Source organism: Hippoglossus stenolepis, chromosome 14 (genome assembly GCF_022539355.2).
Source record: "Hippoglossus stenolepis isolate QCI-W04-F060 chromosome 14, HSTE1.2, whole genome shotgun sequence".
In the NCBI taxonomy this organism is placed as follows: Eukaryota; Metazoa; Chordata; class Actinopteri; order Pleuronectiformes; family Pleuronectidae; genus Hippoglossus; species Hippoglossus stenolepis.
In genome coordinates, this window is record NC_061496.1 from 19402521 (window position 1) to 19425388 (window position 22868).

Consider the following 22868-nt stretch of genomic DNA (forward strand, 5'->3'; position numbering starts at 1 on the left):
GGTTACTTCACAGAGCCCGGCTGTCTCTCTCTGCTTTCAGTCTTTCTAAGGTAATAGGTATTTATCTTCTTACCATCTCTTCCTATGAAAGTGAGTAAGAGAAAACAAGTTGAAATTTTATAATGAACCTGACGGATAAAATATAAAAATATTTGAAATACAAAATAGTATTTTGTTGTGTATTTAATAGGTTTGATGAAAATGGATTCATATTTTGTATAAAAATACTTAAAGGGATACTTCACCCAAAAATGAAAATTCACTCATTATTTACTACCATTATGCCGATGGAGGGGTGGGTGAAGAAGTGTCTGAGTCCACAAAGCAATTTTGGAGTTTCAGGGGTAAACAGTGTTGCAGCGAAATCCCAAAAATTTAAGTAAATGGCGACCACTTCTTCAAACGTAAAAAAACAACAGATTCACCTGCCTCCATACTGCTCCTGTGGTGTCGTTTTCAGCCTAAATGTCTGCTGTTATACTCGTAGCCCAGAGCCGCGTTAGTTTCAGCAATCAACAAGTTCTCGCTGATCACGTCTCGCGCCCATTGGCCGAGAGCTTGTGTTATGTGTGCGCTAAAGTGAACGTGGCTCCATTTGTTCCAGTAGTTCACATCTTATCTATTTGTGTAACTTAGTGGGGGCTGTTTTGTGTTTCATGAGAATTGTTCTCAAATAACTCTATTAAACTCTATAGAACAAGACTGCGTGGGCACGATAATTGAAAATGCACGCCTCAAGGTCATTCTCTTTTGCTAGTCTGAACGAGATTGGAGGCGTCGATAGGCAGTAGCCTATGAGGAGGGACATGAGTGAGAGAGAGGCAGACAAAGACTAGAAGAGGTAAGACAGTTGAGCTGGTGTGCTGCACTTCTTAAGCATTTACAATTATATAGCATCATTATTGAAAAATAACTGATCCCTTGCAGCTACCCACTGGTCTTGCATACAATTAAATTACATTTATGGTATAAATTTATATAAATATATAGTTTATTTTGATACATGGCTTGGCTGCTGTATTTTGTCTTTTATTTTATTTTGATAAAATATATCAAATAATAAATCAAATAAATAATATAAATTTGTTTATTTTGATGCTTGGCTGCTGTATTATGTTGATACACTTACAATATTTTATTTTTAAATAAATTTGGATGTATCCTTGCCTATCCCTGCTGGTGTGGTCATGGGGAATACAGTTCAGGGGTGGAATGCACTGATTTAGGATCAGTTTTCCCTCCCTGAGTTCAAACAGCAACCATCACTGTTGCATAACCCTCCTGAGTAGAATGAACTAGGCTGAGGCTAACCATAAATCAACATATTCTTAAAAAAAGGAGCTCCCCAAGGCTGAACTTCTGCAGCAATCCTTAACAAATGACTATAATTTCCTCCTCACACTGTTGACATAGATTGTATTAAAATCTCACAGGCAAATGACAATGAGCAAATCACAAATCAATGTTACACTCCACCTTGTATTTAGTACGCTTGGTGTTTTAAGGTCAGTCACACTTTGACACAATAATCAAATGCTGCTTTATTGTCTTATAAAAAATTAACACCTAATCGATAGCTGAAGCACCATCACTTAGCCTCTGCCAGGATAACAAACAATCATCTCAGAGATGGCCTCTTACTTAGTTCATCCTCCGGGAGTCCCAGTATTGATCCCATCTAAGTCAGACATTGTTGTCAGTAACACACATGAATGCAGCCCACAGTATACATTATTTATTTAAAATTCATTTTGTTGCTGTATCATTGGGTTGTTAATGTATCATTGAGATACATTACACCATTATATCGTTTTTTGGGTTAATGTAGTTTTAAATCAAAGGCAAAATCATTTTGGAGAGTTTTAACTTCAGTGTCCAAAAGTTGATTCTATCACCTAATAAATTATAATAATTGATCTCAACTCATTACCATAGGGACATCAGTGAAATTAAATGCAGCACTGTAAGAGCAGTCTTAACAGCTGCAGACCTTTGGAAAGGAAGAGGCTGCAGTAAGGAAGGATGTCACACACCCTTCGAATACACGACACATATGAAATAGGAATTTGGAAATGACAGAGGAGAGATTAAAGAACCCACCATTCCCATGCGTCCTCACAGACACAAATAAATAGCACAGCATGTTAAAAAGCAGCAGAGCATCCTCTGTAATTATCTACATTGAAACATTCCTTCACCCCTCAGTCTTTTCCCCCCCCTCAAATTGTATTCCCTGTATGCTGCAGCTTGTAGGGAACATTGGCACGTTTTTGTTCGCTCATCCCAATGTGCGTGCGCGCGCGCGCGCGCGCGTGCGTGCGTGCGTGCGTGCGTGCGTGCGTGCGTGCGTGCGTGTGTAACAGAGGGAGAGAGATAGAGAAACACAGGAGGAGGAGGGGTGGCAAACAGGCTATTCTGTGGTCACATGGGCATGCACGAGATGCAGGCACAGAGAGAGAGTAGAGAGGCTGGCTATCATTTCAGCTGCAAACACAGAGTGAGTCAAGCTGTGAAGATGCTATGCCTCTCCTCTGTGACACTGGGTTTTACTGTGCTGTACAGGTTAGCTGCTCTCAGCTGGTGAGGGGAAGCACTGAATCATGTTGTACTGGTTATAGATTGGTGCTCCCAAAGATTACAACCAGAAAGTGATACTTTATCTTCTGTCATCATTATTTAGCCTGAGTTTTTCTCTAGGGCAGAATACCAGCTTTAACCTCCTGATTCGGTTTGATTTAGAGAGAAATAGAATAAAGTAGAATACACACATTGTTCACTTGACATCTATGGTTCCATATCTTGAGAGAGATTATCTCCAATCAGTACTCAGATCAGTTTGCACATTTTTAATTGTCATTTTTCTTTCTCATCCTCTGTTAGTCATCTGTAGTTTTAAAATGAGACGACCTGAGTCTGCTAATGATCTTGATTCACCACAGTCGTGATGACTCAAGATGGCTCATGTATCCAGCAATGAAAATAACCTTTTGAGCAGGATGTAATAACTTGATTCCCACAACTTTTACTCAGCATATTGCCGTTACTGAGCCACTTACAAGAAGTAATCATTGCACATACAATTAGTGCACATTTTGACATGTCACAGCAGAAAAATCTCATGTCATATTTCCTGCCATTGTGCATGCTGTCTCACTGGGTGTGTGTAAATCTCTGGGCACATTGTGATTCAATTTAGAAAATGATTATTAATGCATGCTCTAAATTATGGTTTCTGATAAATTTAGAAAAGAGGGTTTGACAAGTATTTCAGAGCAGTATGGACTGCAGTGAGCTACAAAGTAAATCTGTTTTACAAAAAACTACTAAATGCTAAATGATAATAAACCTGTTAAATCAGGTGAAAGAAAAATGAAACGTGATCATATAAATACAAATAAATTTGTAATTTCACATCTCATCACTGAGACTCTTTTATTTACTCACAACAGTCGGACTGTGTTGTTGCTGTTGTCAACATATCAGCAGTTTCGTTATAAATTCCACCATCTGTGCGGCTGTGTGTGATATTGGTTACAGTGATGGCAGAGAGTGTATTAATCAGCCTGAATCTTGTGCTGTCTGAAGTCTACTCATTCTGTCTCCTTCCTCATTCTGTGTTCTCTCTGCCCTGCCCTCCTTATTCTTCTCTGCATTATTATGCTGAGTGTAATACATCTATAATTATGCATCTATTTCAGGTCTTCCTGGTGAAAACAGTCCTCTGATTGCCTTTCTCTACTCCCCACATCCTGTTATTAGACAACATAGCAGTTGTACGGCTTTTGCAGTTGTACGATTTTTTTAGACCATCATAATTTAATGTAATCTCATGGTGTAGCACATGTCAGCCGAGATACTATTTTTACTATAACCATTAAAGCCACAGTGCTAGCATGTACTGTACGCTGACTTCAACTTCTACAAAATCATTGCAGACGGAAAGAACAGAGCTCAGTTTAAATGCAAATGTTACTAACCAAGCTTCGACCTCTTCCAGTCAAGATTTATGCATGTTTATTTATTTTATCTAATAAAGTCCAACCCTTTTCATTTCACCTAAAAAGTGACCTTGTTTGGATTGTACCTTTGACCATAAGCTGATATTATTTATGTTTTAATCAGGTCTACAAGTATTTTTTACTCAACTAGAATTTCTCTCAGTAGAGTGCATACCTCAACAACAGCCTTAAATTAAAGCAAGTCCTATAGCTAAGGCATTTTGTTTATCAGCTGGAGGTAGTTACATGCAGGTGTCTAGAGCTATTTTCGTTACCATACAGTAGCTGAAAATCCTCCACCCCCATAACATCCCTCCACTAGATCCAGATTTGTATTTAGGTCCACAAGAAATTGCACATGATCTTCGATACCAACCCCCAAAATATGTCTGAATTCACTTTAGTGGGCTCTTCCCTGGCCTACACCTCACTCTTGCACCAAGTTTTGTTATCTGTCCAGTAGTTCTTGTGTAATCTTCCTTACAAACACACAAATGAACCCACAAACAAACGGTCAGGGGTGAAAACATAACCTCCCTCATAGAAGTAATTAATAAATCATGTCAAAACAAGACCGGAGAGTTTGCAGCCCTGCTTGCAGCTCTGTACGAGACTGTACGGAGGCACAGCAGTGCTTCGAGCTGAAGACCAGCGTCAACATGCTAACAATCACAGTGCTAACACATTGATATTTAGCAGGGTGTAATTTTAATCATGCTCACCAACTTTTAATATGTGCTCTTTAACAATAAACACATTCTCGAGCAGATGTTGATCTGAACTATCATTCATTTTGGTCCTAAACTAAAAGTTTAAAAGTGAAAGAGACCTGATGGTGGCACTAGATGAAATATGAGGATTTACTAGTGTTATTAAAAATCTTCCTGAGGGGGACATGAATGAGTCTGCTGAATTCCTTGGTAATCCATCCAGTAGATGATGTTGAGATATTTCATTAAAAGTCACACTCATCAACCTGTCAGTGTTGCTAGAGGAAAAGTCAGGGAGTCACAAAAGTCATTAAATTTTTCCTCAGGGGACCATAAATGTCTGCACAGTGTTTCATGGCAATCCAACAAATAAACAATGATATCTTTTATTCCTTGCCTGAACGATGGCACGACAGACTGACATTCCTTCAGCCACACAGCACTCAATACACGTGAGCATGTTCAAATAGGACCTTGTGCTCTTGTCGCTGATGCGATTGTTTCCTGCAGTTCCTCTTGCTGACAGGCTGCTACTTGTGTTTCACACTGTTATTACATAATGTTGGACTGCTGCGTCCACGGTTTGGGATTCATTTCTGTCACAGGGAAAACTAATGATGCTGAGTATTGGAGCCTCTCTGTCTCAGAGCGACTAACACTGTCATCTCTATCTCTCTGTGTCTTTCTCTGTCTCAGATGCTGCTGCTAAGAAAGCCTTCATCACAGAGGTAAGCTGCCATCCGTCCCTGTAATATTCTCTTTTTAGTTCTTGTCTCTACATCAATATCAACTAGTTCTTTGGTTTGGATGCTAATGAGAATCACTAGTATACATTTTCATCTGAGGATATGTGCAGTGCCTAATTTTCCTCACTTAGTGCATGATGACTTCCATAAGGGTCGGAACAGACAACAGTACCACCCGTGTAATTTCAATATCCCTCTCAAATGATCTTAATCCTCCTAAATTAGTGAATCCCATCCATGAGCAATCTGAGCACTTGCTCTGAAAGTGCATGCCTCTGCCATGGCTAATGCCCTCTCTTGCCATGTCAAACCAGTGTTATCAATTAATTATCTAGATTCTGGTAGAACGCAAGTGTTTGGCTATGTTGTTGCATCGTATAGCTGTGTGCAACGATATTTGCTGCATGCTCGCTCACACTTTCGTCCATAAAGTTGTAACCATCCATGCAGACAGTCAGACCCCATAGTTTCAGCTGCAGTTGAGTGTGTACCCACACGGCATGCAATGCAGTTCTCTCCCTCACATTACTGTGGGTACCTGTCACTCTGAATCTGTTGCGTGTGAGAGAGGCCTTTTGTGTGTGCATCTCTGCTACTGCCATAGATTGAATGAAATATGTGGGAAATGCTGCAGACAAGTGAAACAAATTTCAGAAGAAACATTTCTGATCAGAATAAAATAAACTTTTCACAACCCATACCGCATCCTTCCACCAAGTTTCATGGCAATCTGTTTGGTAGTTTTGTATAATCCTGCTAACTTCCAGAGAGACAAACAAACAAGAGGAAATCATAACTTCCTTGGCAGAGGTTATAAAACAAACAAGTGCTGGACATTTGTTTTATTTTAAGTCTGCCATGGACATTTAATTCTACTTAAAACACCAACTTTCAGATCATAAACATCCAGAGCAGTTTCCACCATTGAAACTAAATCATCTCAGTTAATCAGAAGTTATCATGGATTGATTCAGGAGGTAAAGTTTCACATATTTTGCTTAAAAATGAAAATATGATCTCAGTTAAAAAACGCCAAAGTTTGAAATCACTCTCCTGCATTAATACTGTGTCAGTGCTCAGTCTTCTGATATTTCCCAAACGTTTTTAATGAACTCTCTCTGTGTCATCAGATGCCCTCGTCCTCTGGCCTGCCTGGTCAGGGAAAGAAGATTGGTCACAGAGGGGTGGATGCATCAGGAGAAACTACTTACAAGAAGGTAAAGTAGCAGTTTTTCAGCTTTTAAACAAGCTAAGTTCTTGTAAAATTTTCCATATGAAGAAGCTGAGAGAGAAACATCTGAGAATTGTGTGTTTTTTATGGCTGAATTCAGAGAGTCATCTTATTCAATGCTAACTGACAATAACATTGTATATTAGCTTTATATGGAATTTAATTTCCTCTCCAAAATGTGCTCCATCACATATCCCTCTCACCACATCTGCATCTGTCTCCCTTTCCCCACCCGTGCAGACCACATCCTCGGCCTTGAAAGGTGCCATCCAGCTGGGCATCGGTTACACCGTTGGCAACCTGAGCTCCAAGCCCGAGAGAGATGTGTTGATGCAGGACTTCTACGTGGTGGAGAGCATCTTTTTCCCCAGGTCTCAACTGCCAACACGCACACATATAAATAAATACTTCAGCAGTATATTTCCAGTGCATATACTGTAGAGTGAACACTATATGATCTTAACCAACCTGTTGGATGTTTGCTGGAGAGGAGTATGAAACTCATCACTGTGCTCTGATGCTCTGCCCTCTAGTGAAGGCAGCAACCTCACTCCAGCCCACCATTTCCCAGACTTCCGCTTCAAAACATACGCTCCCGTGGCCTTCCGCTACTTCAGAGAACTGTTTGGCATCAGGCCAGATGACTACCTGGTAAGTCTTTTGTTTTGTCATAGCTGTACCAGCTCTTACCACACACTACATAGACTCACCAGAAAATCTATAGTCGAACTAGAATCGTCACATATATGATTGTATCAGCTCATATCAGAGGTTGAAGAAAGTCGTACACACATGCGAGTCCAATGAGTCTTATGTATTCATCTTAAGGTCACAAGGGAGTCTCATGTTACTGTGGTGAGAATCAAGCCAAGTCCAGTTGAGTCCCTGCTGTTTGTCAGCCACAAGTCAAGTCAGAAGAAATCCTGATGATCTAGTTTCCACATTTAAATCAGTTAAAAAGTCAGGGATAATTCAAATTTGATTTCATTCTCAGCATCATTTTCAGTCAATCAAAATCAATCCAATGTGTTAATAATAATCTACCATGTCAGATAACAGCACATGACACAAATGGTCACAATTCAATGGTCATGTGACTTGAGTCTGTCAGTAACAAATTATAACAATAACAATCTTTCTCGTATCAGAGAGCAACAAATTGGGATTTAAGGAGAAATGGGAGGAAGGGAAACCCAACAAATGACAACAGATAAAGTAAACAAGTGTTGAGTGTGGAAGAGAATGAATAAGAAAAACCATGAGACAGCACAGGCGGAGTGGAGGAGAGAGCACGACTGAGGAGAAGGATGAAGGTTTGCAGCTTGTCTCTGCACGTCAGCGTCGAGGACCTGGAGGCTGCATGATTCACTGCTCTGAGCAGTCTAACAGAATAAACACACACTGCTTAGTCTGTGTTTATGCATGTTCAACGTGTACTTACCACGTGGAAGCAAAAAAAGAAAACACCAGAGTGAATTGTCGAAACAGGCCCCAGGTGAACTTGTTCTCTGTGATGTCAGTGAATAACAGTAACGATAAGGTCAGGTGCATCTTTATCTGTCTGTTTGTGTCAGTAACTGAGCAGGTTAGTGTCTCTCTTAGCCTGTCTGCCTTCCACTTCAGCCACCTCAGGACTGTTAGGTGACTTTGTGCCTGACAAAAGTGTGACTGTAATACAACTTTATCACGTTTGATATGAACACAAACGAGCAACAGTATTTATAAACTGGAAAATATAACTTGTGTCATGTGTTTGCATGCGGGTACTTGAAATGAAACTCCAGTCCAGACAATTAATGGGTTTACTTCAAAAGAAGAGATCTTTTTTTTAAAAGACCATGATAATAAAAATGTAAATTTTTAATATAGCAAGATAGAAAACAATTGATTAACATGAATTTCTTCATTGATATAATGGATTTACTATTGTATATAAAATGTTGGTTCTTTGAGCATACTGGGAAATAGGGATGCACATCTCTCAGTATATGATAGCCAAGAAGTATTCAGCCTCACCAGACTGTGAATAGTGTTTATGTTATATTTCAATCCCCCACTGCGTTAGGCATCTTTGTCTAACGCAGTTCAATATGCATGTGTTGAATGCAGGTTTAACTGATGTAAAATGTCGTCACCAGGTTTACATTGATGTTCCCAACTGATGTGACAAATTGTGATGAATTCATTTGCTTTCTTTAAATTTGATCCAAAAGTCAAAAACCCAAAGATAATCAATTCAAGCCCAATACGTGTGTGTACGTGGGCCAACATACTTATGTGTGCCTCTTGATTTGTTTTTAAATGATCCAGTGTTTAAACAGGATTGTAGGATTTTTTTATCTGGAGATGAGTCACGGTGCAAGTTTGAAGATATCCTCCCCCCAGTTTTTAAGATGTTATATTATTATTTGGATTATTTGGAAAAAATGTTTGATTCATATTTTGAACAGGAGAGCCATATTCATCATGAATATGCCCCCAAGTTATTTTTCCTGTCTATCACAATGAATTTCCACAAACACTATACTATGTTTTCTTACTAAAATATGCTTAAAACAACTATACTTTTGTCATTTTATTTCACTAAATCACAGTTTCTGTGTCCGTGTGTCCCTGCAGTACTCCCTGTGTAACGAGCCCCTAATTGAGCTGTCCAATCCTGGAGCCAGTGGTTCAGTCTTCTATCTCACAAAGGACGACGAGTTCATCATCAAGACTGTTATGCACAAGGAGGCTGAGTTCTTACAGAAACTGCTGCCTGGATACTACATGGTGAGCAAAGACTGCGTGTGCGTGTGCGTGTGTGTGCGCATGTGCGTACAGTTACTGGGTATGAGTGGGAGTGTTAAAAACGTGCTCATCTAAAGTGAATCATGTCCATATCTTACTTTTTTTTAAATGCAAAAAAAATCCATGTCCGTCTTATGTCAAAGGTAGATGAAAACAAAATTGCAGCCATTGATTTTTAGCTGTATTGTTTGTTTTTTTTACTCTTACTTTCAGGTTCAGTAGTTTTCCAATCTTTTCTCTTCATGGTAGGATTCACACATGCAGGATAATACATGGTGAATAACTGTTGCTCATGCGTACAAATATAATCTCATGCAAAACAATAAGACTTGATACCATGTAGTTGTCAAGGCACGTGAACATAAAGTGAACACAGATTCATGCAAAGAAAATGGGGAGAAGCTTGTCTGTTACTACGTTTACATGGATACTAATATTCAGATAAAAAACAGAGGAAGACGATAGCCTGAATAAGACGCTGGCAGGTAGACAGTTTTATGATTAATTTAACCTAATAAGGTCATACTCAGAATAAGCAGTAATTGAACAACGACATGTGGAGTATTACGACCTTAGTCGTATTATGTTGACATGTTTACGTCTTAATTGCATTATAACGTCCTATTGAAGTTTTCACAGCATTTTGTGACATTGACATTCATCAGTTACAAACTGCTTAATGATGCATGGCCTGGATTCTGGTGTAAACAAGATGGCTTAAGCTGTGAAACGTGTTGTATGGTGATATTCTCAAACAAGTTTCAGGAATGTTAGCCTATGACAGGGTGGATGTAATGATGCTCTGTATCATTTAAACAGGAATATGAATGCAATATTCAATTGGCAGCTCATGTAAATATGATATTAGAAATAATGTCTTATCAATAACGGGTCAATCAGCGTAATGTTGCTGTCAATGTAAAAATAGACAGTGTTGCTGTATCTTGGTCTGAAAAGGCCACTAAACACATGCAACACTCAGACTTTCATTCAAATGGAAACTTGCCCTCATGTCGTTATTTTGAGGAATATTTTTTTTTCGTCGGCATTTTATGTAAGAGCCTGGAAATCTCTCCTCTGAGCATGAAATTCTTTTCATATGAAGCAGCAGACATAACAACTCTGTTTTCTGACTGAAACCTCGGGCCGCGCGGATTCATAAGAGACTGGCTGGTGTATTTCGGTAACCGGATGTACTGTACTTCAGCCTAACAGAGCATGACTTGCCCCAACAGTAACATCCCCTCCTCTCCTCCTCTCTAAAGTCTGCAGGCTTATTGTGAATGAAGTCAACCAGCAACAGCTCCATGTATGTCCATGCTACTTATCCAGCCTCTCAGGTTCACAGCCCTGGGCCTCGTGTTTATTCATGTTCCGTCAGGCATGGCCAAAGACCACTGTGGGAAATCATTTAATCATTTAGGGACATTAAAGGCTCGGCACATTTGCTGTGACCTTTTCCGTCGTTTTGGTTGGTTTTCGCTGGTGTAATTGGTCTGAGAACGAGGCATAATGAAAGTGGAGATATTCATGCTCATGCAGGGTGGCTGTAGCCTCAGGTCAGAGAAGGTGGACTAAGGAAATAAGACACAACACATAACATATATAGACTCACAAGCTAGTGATGTGATGAACGAAATAAAGTATGTGGGAAAACCGACAGCATGCAGGCATACATTGGTGGAGCTCCACATTTCTTCCACAGCTGACCAGCGGATGGTAGAGGGCTGGCTGAGGAGTCTCGCTCTGGGCAGCATACAGATCACTGTGATGTAACCGACTTTTTTCCTTCTGTGTATTTGCCCTTCTATTCTACCTCATCTTCCCATCCTCTCTCACGTTTTAACGTCTTATCACCCTCCCTCCCGCTGTGCTGCTCTTGGGGTAATTTATTTGTCTTTATCTCTCACTCTACCCCGTATTTTAATCCACTCTTCCCCCCCGCTTTCCTTTCACGCTCCTCTCCATCTCTGCTCTCTGCTCTCTCCTCTCCCTCACGTGTCTGTGTTGTTGGCTCGTCAACGCTCTGCCCTCTTAACATCGACAGAAGGGTCGTGTATGGCTGACGGCAGAGGATGCTCTTTCTCTCTCTCTCTCCCGCTCGCTCTTTTCCTCTGTATCGTTTCTGCTGCTCTCTCTCTCTACCAGTTTCTCTCAGCTGAAGGTCATTCAGTGCTGAGCCTTTTAGCCACACTTCCACATTCACCCTTCATCTCTCCTCTATCTGTTCCTCTTTCCTTTTCCTCTTGTAGTTACTTCCAGTCCTGGATGCTGTGTGCTATCAATGTATGGACTACAGCTCTCTCTGTCTCTCTCTCTCTCATTTCTCTAATGGGACTGAACTGGCTCAGGTCCCAAGGTCAAAGCAGGTTTTTAACTGAGCACACAGCCCGATTAACCTCATTTGTGTGGATTGACTGCTGAAAATCCACACAGAACCCTGTCAAATAGGAGAAGGTAGTTTTCAATGTTATATTAATGGTACTCTCTGTTGAAGATAAATTAGATTTTACAGTTTGATAAACTGAAAACTACCTTTTGTGTAGTAATTTCTGTAGCTTTTCTGTTGTAACATGTCAGTTTACTGTTTGATCTAGAGAGAGAAACATTGATCATCATTTTGTTCTTCACTGTTTGTTGTCTTGGAAACTTAAAGATTATTTATTAAGTGATGCAGGCTACTGATGAGACACTGGATATGCAGTTAATGACTCGCATCGTCTGAAATTGTTGTTTGGAAATCTTCAGTGGGACAACTTGCTTAGTTCATCCATTGGAGGAAAACCTTGTATCACTGCGTCGGTGGATGATTACTATTGTTGATGATGATGATGATGATGATGATAATTATAATAATATCTTTGATTTATTTTGTAATCACAGTTTGAGTCTTTCCACATGTATCACTGCACCGTGAGTTAAAAATCTTGATCTCTGTTCACTCTCAGTTATGTAAATCACTCTGATGTAATCAGGTGACAGATGTGACCAAAGTATGTGTAGACAGAGAATCATGTATTCTTAACAAATTAACTGTTCCCACTCTGTGTATCACCTATCGTACTGCTCATGTATTTTTTATTCCCGAGGTCCCTTGGAATAAAAAATGCTTCATGTGTTGTTGTCTTGACTTTCTGGATATTCTGTGATAACAAACCCTCTCAGATCCTTCAGAGTGTCAAGAATAATTTCTTTAGCACTTCTTGTTCACAGGTACATATTTTTTTTAAAAAATCATGTAAAATGTGATAATAGCTTGTGCCAAACTTTTCCCCACGCAAACTGCTTCCGCTGTAAAGTTCTTACTCAACATCCCGTCAAAGCTCAGAAACTTACACCAATTTATGAGCCTTTTTAAGATCGTCTGCTGTCTCTCTCATTCTTTCTCTACAGAACTTGAATCAAAACCCTCGCACTTTGCTGCCCAAGTTTTTCGGTCTCTACTGCGTCCAGTCGGGCGGGAAAAACATCCGCGTGGTTGTGATGAACAACGTCCTGCCCCGTGTGGTTCGCATGCACCTCAAATTTGACCTGAAGGGCTCCACCTACAAGAGGCGAGCGTCAAAGAAGGAGAGGGAGAAGGCCAGGCCCACTTTCAAAGACCTGGACTTCATGCAAGACATGCAGGACGGATTGATGCTGGACCTGGACACTTACAACGCGCTCGTCAAGACCCTACAGAGAGACTGCCTGGTAAGACGAACAGAGTTTTATAGCTGCTGTGTAAAGATTTGTTGCTTGCTGAATTTACACTTGAGATAGACATGAGAGAGCCATGGCAGGGTAGAATGAAAGTTAGCTAACGTGGTTAGTAAAAGGGGGTTTAGTAATTCTGAGGTCCATATGACATCCTGATCAAGAGTCTTTAGATATCGGGAGTAGATGCTATGCAAGGAGGTAAGAAATAGAGGGAGGGTAGAAGGAAAGAGTAAGTGATGCCAAAATGCAGTGTCCCAAAGCAAATGAGAGTTTCTGCTCACACACTTGCTCTCTTATACATTGTTTATTAGTGCTTACATGCTTCAGTGTGTGCATCACTGTGTGTTGTGTGTGGCACCAACATCTCCACTGTTACAGGTCTCATTCCCTCTGGTGCTGAAGCTGTTATCCACCACAGTTAAAAGCTTTCAGACGGTTTTATACACCATGTGTCTGTCAATCACAGGACACTCACGTGTCTGTATTTGCTCAGGTGTTGGAGAGCTTCAAGATCATGGACTACAGCCTGCTGCTGGGCGTTCACAACATGGACCAGGCGGAGAGGGAGAGGCAGATGGAGGGCTCCCAGGGCGGCAGTGACGAGAAGAGGCCCGTGGCCCAGCAGAAGGCCCTGTACTCCACAGCCATGGAGTCCATCCAGGGAGGAGCAGCCTGCGGAGGGTCCATCGACACTGACGACACGTGAGTTTAACCAGAGAGACATGGGGCTGTTTGCAGCGGAGGCCAGTGATAGATATTAATAATAAACATGATAAACCTGTATTAGTCGGAACATTTTCGTCTGAAGTGCTTAATCTTTAACTGCGACTCCCAAGAGTACTTCACCTGTAAATTATTAATGTTTCTAGACATTTTATCCTTTTCAGTATTTAAATCTGTAAACTTCAGTGTGAGTATGCACAGAAAATTTCAGATTTTTTTCCTTTTAATCTAAAAAGTGAAATCTGCCATATAAAATGAAAATTGACAAAAGATTTTACAGGTCATACTGAAGCTGGTTCCCCCAGTTTCAAGGGACCTTGATAACAAGCTTGATATTTGCCCATCAATCAGTTGGTAGTGTTAAGGCAGACAATCTTTGGCTGTTGGTTCAGTGTGGATTAAATGGACGATAGATAATTAGAATGCTACTATCGCTTGAATAGAGGAAGTTGATTTTAAACAAAGTATTGACTTTGATTGATTACACATTAAGAGTTCAGACACTTTGACTTCCTCTAATATAAACTACCTTGCTTTCCAGATGAATTGGTATGAGATTTTCTGTCAGCTGTTTAGAAGATACAGTAGAGCACAGTATCCGCACCTTCACAGTGCAGTGGGATGCTGCTTGGTTATGGGATTTGGGATTATTTGGTCAAAGTTGAACACTTACACTGACAAGGATTAGATCAAGTATTGAACTGCAGGACCCTGTGTGTGATGTACTGCTGCCTCTTAATCACGTCATCTAATCAGGGCTTCCACAGATCGGGTGTGGAATGAATATAATTAATTAGATGGTACAAACTGGAGAAAAAAACACCATGTGAAGTGATGTGAGTTTGGGATTTAAAATAATGTTTAAAATGTCAAACACTTCCTTTAGCTCCTTCACAATAAAAGCCTTAATCATCATCACCTATATTTATTTTACTGGGATATATCTGTTGTAAGTTATTGTTAATAGCATCCAAATATAGGTACTGTGGGAATCCAATTTAATACTACAAATTAAATACGTTTCAGTCAGGAACACTTCGTCATGTTTTAATCATTGATTGCACAAAGGGAAATACAGTTATGCTTGGCGGGGATGGCTCCATGCTTTGGATGTTCCCTGGATTAGCCAAGCAGCATGCTAAGATAAAACAGGGAACACGTGCAAAACCCCCCAGTGGGCGTAGCAGGCAAGATGCATTTTGTTCCAGATGAATACCATTTACCACAACCATGTTTGGACTCAGTGCTAAAAGGTGGAGGCTGGGGCGGTGGAGGCAAGTTGGCGGCAGCAGAGCATAAGTGGCACTTTAGCTGAGCAGGGATCAGTGTAGCTGACAGTAGCTGACAGTTTATGACAGCTGAGCACATGCCTCCGTGTCCTGCATGAACTAACGCAATGCTTCATTAAAATGGTTTTAATTCCTCTAAGATTCCGGATTCATATGATTTAGGTTAAGCCTTATCAGGCAGATAGAATATATTTCATAATATGCAAACTTATTATGAAAAACATGAATTATTAATAAATAGGGTTTTAATACCATACAGAGTAAAAATTGCTGCGGGATGATTACAAAATCTGGTAAAAACCTGTGTCTGAACTCTGGTTTTGATGATTAAATTTTGACGGATCAATTATTGATTCACAGGATCTCGTATCAAATCACATCAGCTGAAAACAGTCCTGCAGTCTGATTGACAAACTCGACTGCGCCTTTTTTTTTTTTTGGCTTCTCATTTTAGGATGGGCGGTATCCCAGCTGTCAATGGAAAGGGAGAGAGACTTCTTCTTTACATCGGGATCATCGACATCCTGCAGTCCTACAGGTGATCATCACAGAGACCATGGGATTGTATGCAGTCAATGCTTCAGTTTTATATTCTCCAGTAGGTCGCAGGCTTCAGATGTAGGATGAATGTCTGTGTGTAGATACTTCCTACTGCAGCAGACATTTTTTGTGCATAAACTGAAACAACATAACAGACAGCACATTTTATAGGCACGTTGCTTATATTCATTTGTGTATGACCCTTATATATAAGACATGGTTATCATCACTTTAAGTGTGCGTCTCTCTGCCTCTGCAGGCTAATCAAGAAACTGGAGCACTCGTGGAAAGCTTTGGTTCACGACGGGGTGAGTTTTTAATAGCTCTGTAAATAGAGACGCAGCCAATCAGATGCAGGAACAGGAACTGCTGTATATTGTGCACACAAACGATCAACAAAACATCAACTCTATTGTGATGTAATGATCAGTGTGTCGTCGTCCATCCATAGGTCCCTCCCCCTGACATATACAGTCCATTGAGGGCAGCACTTCCCCCTCTACACATGGATTATTCCATGGCAACAGCACCTGTGTTTTTTATACAGCCAATCATAATTGACTTTTTTTTATAACCAGCTTTTCTTTATCATTGAGAAAACTATTCTGACTTCAGGTGACTTTGCACCTAAGGATCTGCTCTTTTATGTTTTGTAGGTGCTTAGGGGACATATCATCAAAATAATTTGTACCTGAACTTTGTGAATATAAATTTATCTTTTATTATGATATTATTTTGACATTATTCACGACAGACCAGGTCCTCCTCTGGGACAGCACACAAAGGAATCACTGTTACCTTTAGCTTGTACCAAACATGATTAACTGGAGCCTCAAGCTTTATTTGTTTTCAGATCTTTGCGTGTTTGAGGATTTTTATTAGCTTCAACTCTGGCAAACTTTATTGGTTTGACGAAGCGCTGATCTGTCGGTGTGGATTTTCATCTCTGTCAGCTCATCCCCTTCCCCATCTGTCCATCTTACTCTCTCTCATCCTGTAAATCAGAGAATATGCCCCTGGTACAGTTGCTACACCCTCCCTGTCTCCTCACACATTGATTTAACAGTCTCAGCGTACAGGTCTGTTTATTTATTCATGTTTATGGGTTTGTTTGTGTATGCAAGCTTATTAGAAGCAGCTTAAGGCAGAACTGTGGATTACTCACATGTTGAGTATAAGCCTATGAGCAGCCACAGTTGTCTTTAATGAAGCAAATATTTTATTATTAGTGTACACTCCATCTGCATTGTTTTCTGTCATTGTCATTAAGATAAGACATTACTGAGCTTTGTCCACAGTAAATCACATTTATGAGCAGTCAGCTTGTCACTGTGGTAATAGAGAGAGAGAGAGAATCAATGGCTCAATCTCCTTCTGTCATGGATAAATAATGCATGTTTACTATTGTGCTCGTTGATTACTGAAACAATCCTCTTGTACATTTTGAGAAGTGTGTGGGACATTTTAACAACAACAAACCCTGAGCATATTAATTAAGAAATATAAGTTTACTTCCATAAACAAAGGAAAGACTAGTAGGGATACCACTGTGTGGAACTTTTCCCAATGGGTAATAAAGTCGCGCCAGCACCAGTGGTACCGATTACACTTGTAAAGTGTAAGAAAAGAATGTTGGCTCAGTATCTTTAGGGCGCTTACAGCTGCACTCTTGTGGTGCGCTTCAGGTGTGTGCAGTGTTTCCCCTTCTCATGATAGCATGAAAGTTCTCTAACTTAGTGTTTTGTGCTGGTGCTTCATTGTAGAGCTGTGTGCACTGCTGTCGCTCGCTCACGCCTTCTCTCACTCACAAACGTGTGGACCGGGCTGTCAAGATTGGGAGCCACTGGACCTTAAAAACATCCATGTTTTTACCGACCTTTTACACAAAATCCTCATTTTGATTCGCTATCAGCTTAAAACTGTAGCATCAGACTAAATTATAAAAACTTGTATTTTACAAATTAGAGATTTTTTATTTGATGAACATGGGCCCTAAATCCGATACACAAAAATGTACCAAATAGGTTTTAGTTTTCTGTCATTACCCACAGATCCCTTGACTGCATCGCACCTCCCATCTCCTCGTACACTTGAGAATTTACTCTGTAGATTGTCACCAGTCACCTGCTCTCAAGAAGCAATCAGCCATTTCATTACCCCCAACCACCCACCCACTCTCACTTACTCATACCACTCTCCCTCTCTGAGCACACTCATACACAAGATACAAGTGGGAGAGCGACTAACCCCGTAACAGCCTCCTGTGCGTCACTGCTGATGATAATGGATACTACACTCTTCAATGTGTTACATGCAGTTGGCCCAGTTGCGTGAATGCCTTTAAAGATGTTACTCATCGTGAACTCCAGCGGTATTGATACAAAAGGCTTATAATAACTGTGTAGGGAAGCAGGGGCTTCACTTCTGTCTCCTTCATCCCTTGCTCCTTTCCTCTTTTCTGTCTAAACCAAACACCAAGTGTCATCTGTCAGACTGCTGGCAGTGGGATCTCCGTCTGCTGCAACATAAATAATGAAGAGATGTGTCTGTTAGCCTCGTCTGACCGTGTTTCTCTCTGTCATTTGTCTCTTTTTTTTGTGTATGTGTGTTGTTCGGTCCGGTGGGTTGAAAGAATACTTAAATGGGACACTCAGAGACTAATAGATAATTAATCTACTTAAAGCTCTGGTTTGATCATTTTATCCGCGCACCACTTGTCTCATTAATCTCTGGGTTTCTGTCTCTCCTCAGGACACCGTGTCGGTCCACCGGCCTGGCTTCTATGCAGATAGGTTCTTCAAGTTCATGAGCAACACGGTTTTCAGGAAGAGTTCCTGTGAGTTTAACTTTACGTCGAGACACTGCCTTACATAGTCAAACAGAGTCGTGTGGGAAGAACCACTGAGTCAATGTCGGATGCCAGGCTTTTTGTCTCTTTTACTGCCGAGCTTTGACAGGACTATCGGACACAGTAGCTAACTGCCTTATTAGGTGCTGCTTCATGTCATGTGAGAGAACTACATCAGTTTGATGCCTGTGCAGCTTTCTTTTTCATCACAAGCAAAGAATTCACTGCAATAGGGCTTCAAGAAAATATGTTATCTCCTGGTTATTCTTGAATGAGCTCCAAAAAACATTAGCTAGAAAGGAGGTAGTTGGATTTAAAGGCTTAATTAGATCTTTAGTAGATCTTTCAATCCGACAGTTTTCTCAACATTTATGTGTTTAACTTTGTTTTGTCTCTCAGCTCTGAAGTCGTCTCCATCTAAGAAGGGTCGAGTGTCTTTAATGGTGCCTAAGTGCATGGGTCCTGGTGCAGCCTGGTCAGCCAGCCAGCTGCCCTCTGAGAGGGATGAGAACATCTACGACCTGAGAGGAGCTCGCAGCTTCCCAACGCTGGAGGACGAGGGTAAATAACAGTGTTGTGAAAACAGTGACATAACCAAGATAATTAAAATTGGCTTTTGGTCTCTTTGAGTGAAATATTCAGAAAAAGTGCAGCATCTATCCACATGACATGAACATGTTTTGTCTTCTTTTCTAAACTATAGTACTGATGACGTTTGCAGGGCATAGTCAACAACGGACTTGTAGCTTTTAAAATAGTACACAAGCATTACAGCACCTCAGAAATAAGTGCAAAACAATACAATTCACAGGATCCCGCTATCTCATCATCTATCAATGCAGCCATCCATTATCTATACTGCTTTACTTTGAGAGTCAGAGCGGAGTCTGGAGCCAGTCCCAGCTTATATTGGGTGAGAGGCAGGGTACACCCTGGACAGGTCGCCAACCTATCGCTGGGTGCTTTCTCAATAGATAAATTGTAAAATCTTTCTCTGTTTCCTCCAGGTCGACCAGATCTTCTTCCATGCACTCCTCCATCATTTGAAGAAGCCACCACAGCATCAATCGCCACCACTCTGTCCTCGACCACCTCTCTGTCCATCCCTGAGAGATCCCCATCTGACACAGCAGAGAACCCCCGCTACAGGTACTCACACACACACACACACACACACACACACACATAAATTAAAACATTGGCATCATCAATTTAAATCTGAGCCTTTACTCCCAAAGTCAGTTGATATTGTATTTATAATAAATTTATTTTTAGTATTTAATACACTATATGTATAATGTATTAATATAAAATATATAAAATCCTAAAAATCTGAACTTAATCAGAAAAAACTCTTCAGTAGTTACTCGTGAAGGTTTTAAGATTACTCCTTATATGCCGCATGTTGGCTGAATGCTGCAGTTCTCAGCTTGTACCGACACTGTGCTCTCTGTTTCCAGGCGACACACCCAGTCTCTCAGCCATGATGGAAGGTGAGTCAGAACTATGAAAGCTACTTTCACTTCATAAACCATTTCAAACAGGATTAACTCAGCTGTTATAATGTTATAATGTGTTGAGGTTAGGCTAGCTTTATGTTTTCACAGCATTACACATTGCTGGGTGTGGTGGGAGGTCAGAGGAGAAATGCGAGGGCAGCCTGCGGGAAAGTGTGTTTATAAGTAGAGCCATTCTTCCTGTTTCTAGGATGTGGCTGGGTGTGTCTGTTTTCCAAACGTGTTTCATTTCCTCTGTGTGTGTTGTTATTTGTGTTCAGGACCCAGGAGGAGCTGCGTGTGCGTGAGGAGGATCAGCAAACCATCACAGTGGAGGTGGAGTTGAAGAGACACGACAGTGAGCCCACCATCTCTGTTCCACAACTTTCACCTCAACCCAGGTACATAAAACAACTAGAATGGCGCTCAGTAGAGCATATACATAGGCCAAGGCCCAAAAGTCCCCTTAAAGTCCATCAAGCTGCCTCAAATTGCACAGACTTATAGAAATCACATCCTCAAATTTCAAAAACTGCCCTATCTCACAATGTTAAAGAATGTCATTAAAAAAACAAGTCCTTGATCCACCATGAAAACATAACCTCCTTATAGAAGTGACGCAACCACCCAGTAATGTAATAACTGCATTGAATGGTCCAATACGTCATGTAGTCAATAATACTACAAATATGACATGAGAGAGATAAATGCAGTTAATGTAGATCTGTTTTCATAAGCCAAATATCAGGAGCACAACTGTACTGTACATTCAGTTCAATGAAATATTCCAAACATAAAAAATTAGCTCATTGGGTCCGTCACTAATTTACTGTCAATGCACCAGCAGTGGGCAGTAGGTCCTGACGACATCATCAGTGAAGTTTGAGTGTCTTACACATCACAATGTAAACTGTTTTATGGTTTTTCCATTCAGAACCCGGTAATTCCTCATCACATGTTAGGGCCTTCGAATGGACATGACTTTTCAGCACTTTAAATAAGAGATCCTTCTCCATAACAGATTGTTGATTTTTTGGGGCTCTTCAAAAAATGTGAAGAGGTGAAGGTTTTGTTTCTACATCTGTATTTGTTTCACAAGAAAACATCATAAATGTTACCAGGAATTCATCATATGTAGCTCAAAATGCTAGATCTCATTTTGAAGATTGGAAGTCAAAATAGATAATGTCAAACACAGAAGAGAGAGGAGGAAGGGAAACGAAAAGGAAGGTGGACAGAGTTATTGCTGGAGCAGCGCATCATTGGAAACTCAGCAGTGCAGGTGAACCCTCAGTGGAGCCTCTGTGGCTACTGGACCTGAGCCTTACACTACCCATCAGGACCGGACATGCTGGGCCAGGTTGAGGTTTCGAGTCATATTCGGGTTCAGCTTGTGCTCGTTACACACAGGGAGCACTGTACCACAGACCTGGGTTCAGTTTTAACTTAAAGCTGTAGCAGTAAAATTATGGAACATATGACACATTTAATTTATAAACACTAGTATGTGAAACCTAAAGAGGGGAGACTATTTTTGTGACAAAATATTTTCCTTTCCAACATGTTTGTGTTTAAAAAGTGTTATCTTTTTCAGTATTGACCAAATATTATGTGTGTGTGTTCTCCTCTTCTCGATTTCCATGCATTTAAAAAATTATAATATGCCCTGAAACTGGTCTATAATTTTTTAAGTTACAAATGAAAAAATATTATGTTAATTTAAATCTTATAATAGCTGTAGAATTAAAAGTAAAAAACACAATAACTGATTCTTTTACACAAGTCAGTTGTCAAGTATGCTTCAGAATGCTCTTCAATGTGTGTAGATTTTGTTCTTACACAAGAACAAATCCCAGATAAGAAAACCTTGGTGAATTCAGAATCTTTGTAAACCTGGGTAAATGGGTTTTAAGAAGAGATTTCTTCTTCAGAACGGTTGGTGACTGAGGCCCAATGACAAACACAGCTCTGTATCCTTCTCACCATTGAAGAAGAAACAATGAGAAGAAGAGCTCTGTCATACGCTCCCTGCAGACATGTGACCCTGATAGAGAATAGATAAGCTGCAGAGCTGCAGTGAGCCCTGCATGACCCAAATCATCAATATGAATCAGTTTGATGTGACTACATAAATAACCTCCTGGCAGGTTAATAAACCTCACCTGCATCTCACACACACACACACACACACACACACAAACACACTAAGTTTTTAGGACAGAGTTGAACAGTGAAAGCAGCTTGACCCATTTATCTGTTCTAGACAGATAAATGCTGCAGGCATCTAATTTACAGAAATTAGGGTGAGAGAGCGCACATGCATTTTGATTTGTGTGTGTGTGCATGTTTGTCTTTTTAATGGGGTGACACTGCGAGGCAGACAAGGGGCTTAAGGAGCCCTGACATGGGGGAACCAGCCATTAGAAGTAGGGCAGTGGGGCAGGAAGGCTGGAGGCCTGAGGCTGCTCAGGATGACCTGACACATTTTAACCTGGTGTTTAATTGATTGCTGGAGACTTAACTCAAAGATACACAGCATCATGAGTAAGCAACATGAGATGAAAAATAAACAGAACTAATCAGAGATGTAAGCACATTGCATAGACTGGCTGTGGGGCTTCCATTTATGATGGGGTTATGAGGATGAAGGATGTGGTTGTGGTAGGGAAACCAACGGAATAATTGGGTCTGATGCTGGCTAGACACGTGGCCGGGGGGGTCTGGGAGGAGCCGGGAGGAGCCGGGAGGTGGGCAGTGAGAGCAGCTAAAACAAATCAAATGAAGCACCTGAAAAATGT

General features: G+C 40.6%; 1 protein-coding gene across 5 annotated transcripts in view; it reads left to right on the forward strand.

Annotated features, from left to right (window-relative positions):
- pip5k1ca (phosphatidylinositol-4-phosphate 5-kinase, type I, gamma a) overlaps positions 1 to 22868 on the forward strand; it is a 44717-nt gene that overhangs the window by 10677 nt on the left and 11172 nt on the right. For all 5 annotated transcript variants that reach the window (XM_047343207.1, XM_047343208.1, XM_047343209.1 and 2 more), the window contains exons 2-15: positions 5405 to 5436; positions 6585 to 6671; positions 6926 to 7056; positions 7219 to 7336; positions 9305 to 9457; positions 12869 to 13168; positions 13668 to 13876; positions 15641 to 15724; positions 15986 to 16034; positions 18478 to 18562; positions 18974 to 19135; positions 19582 to 19723; positions 20035 to 20067; positions 20352 to 20471. In XM_047343207.1, coding sequence (XP_047199163.1) covers positions 5405 to 5436; positions 6585 to 6671; positions 6926 to 7056; positions 7219 to 7336; positions 9305 to 9457; positions 12869 to 13168; positions 13668 to 13876; positions 15641 to 15724; positions 15986 to 16034; positions 18478 to 18562; positions 18974 to 19135; positions 19582 to 19723; positions 20035 to 20067; positions 20352 to 20471 — 1705 coding nt within the window. The remainder of the gene's footprint in view (positions 1 to 5404; positions 5437 to 6584; positions 6672 to 6925; positions 7057 to 7218; positions 7337 to 9304; positions 9458 to 12868; positions 13169 to 13667; positions 13877 to 15640; positions 15725 to 15985; positions 16035 to 18477; positions 18563 to 18973; positions 19136 to 19581; positions 19724 to 20034; positions 20068 to 20351; positions 20472 to 22868) is intronic.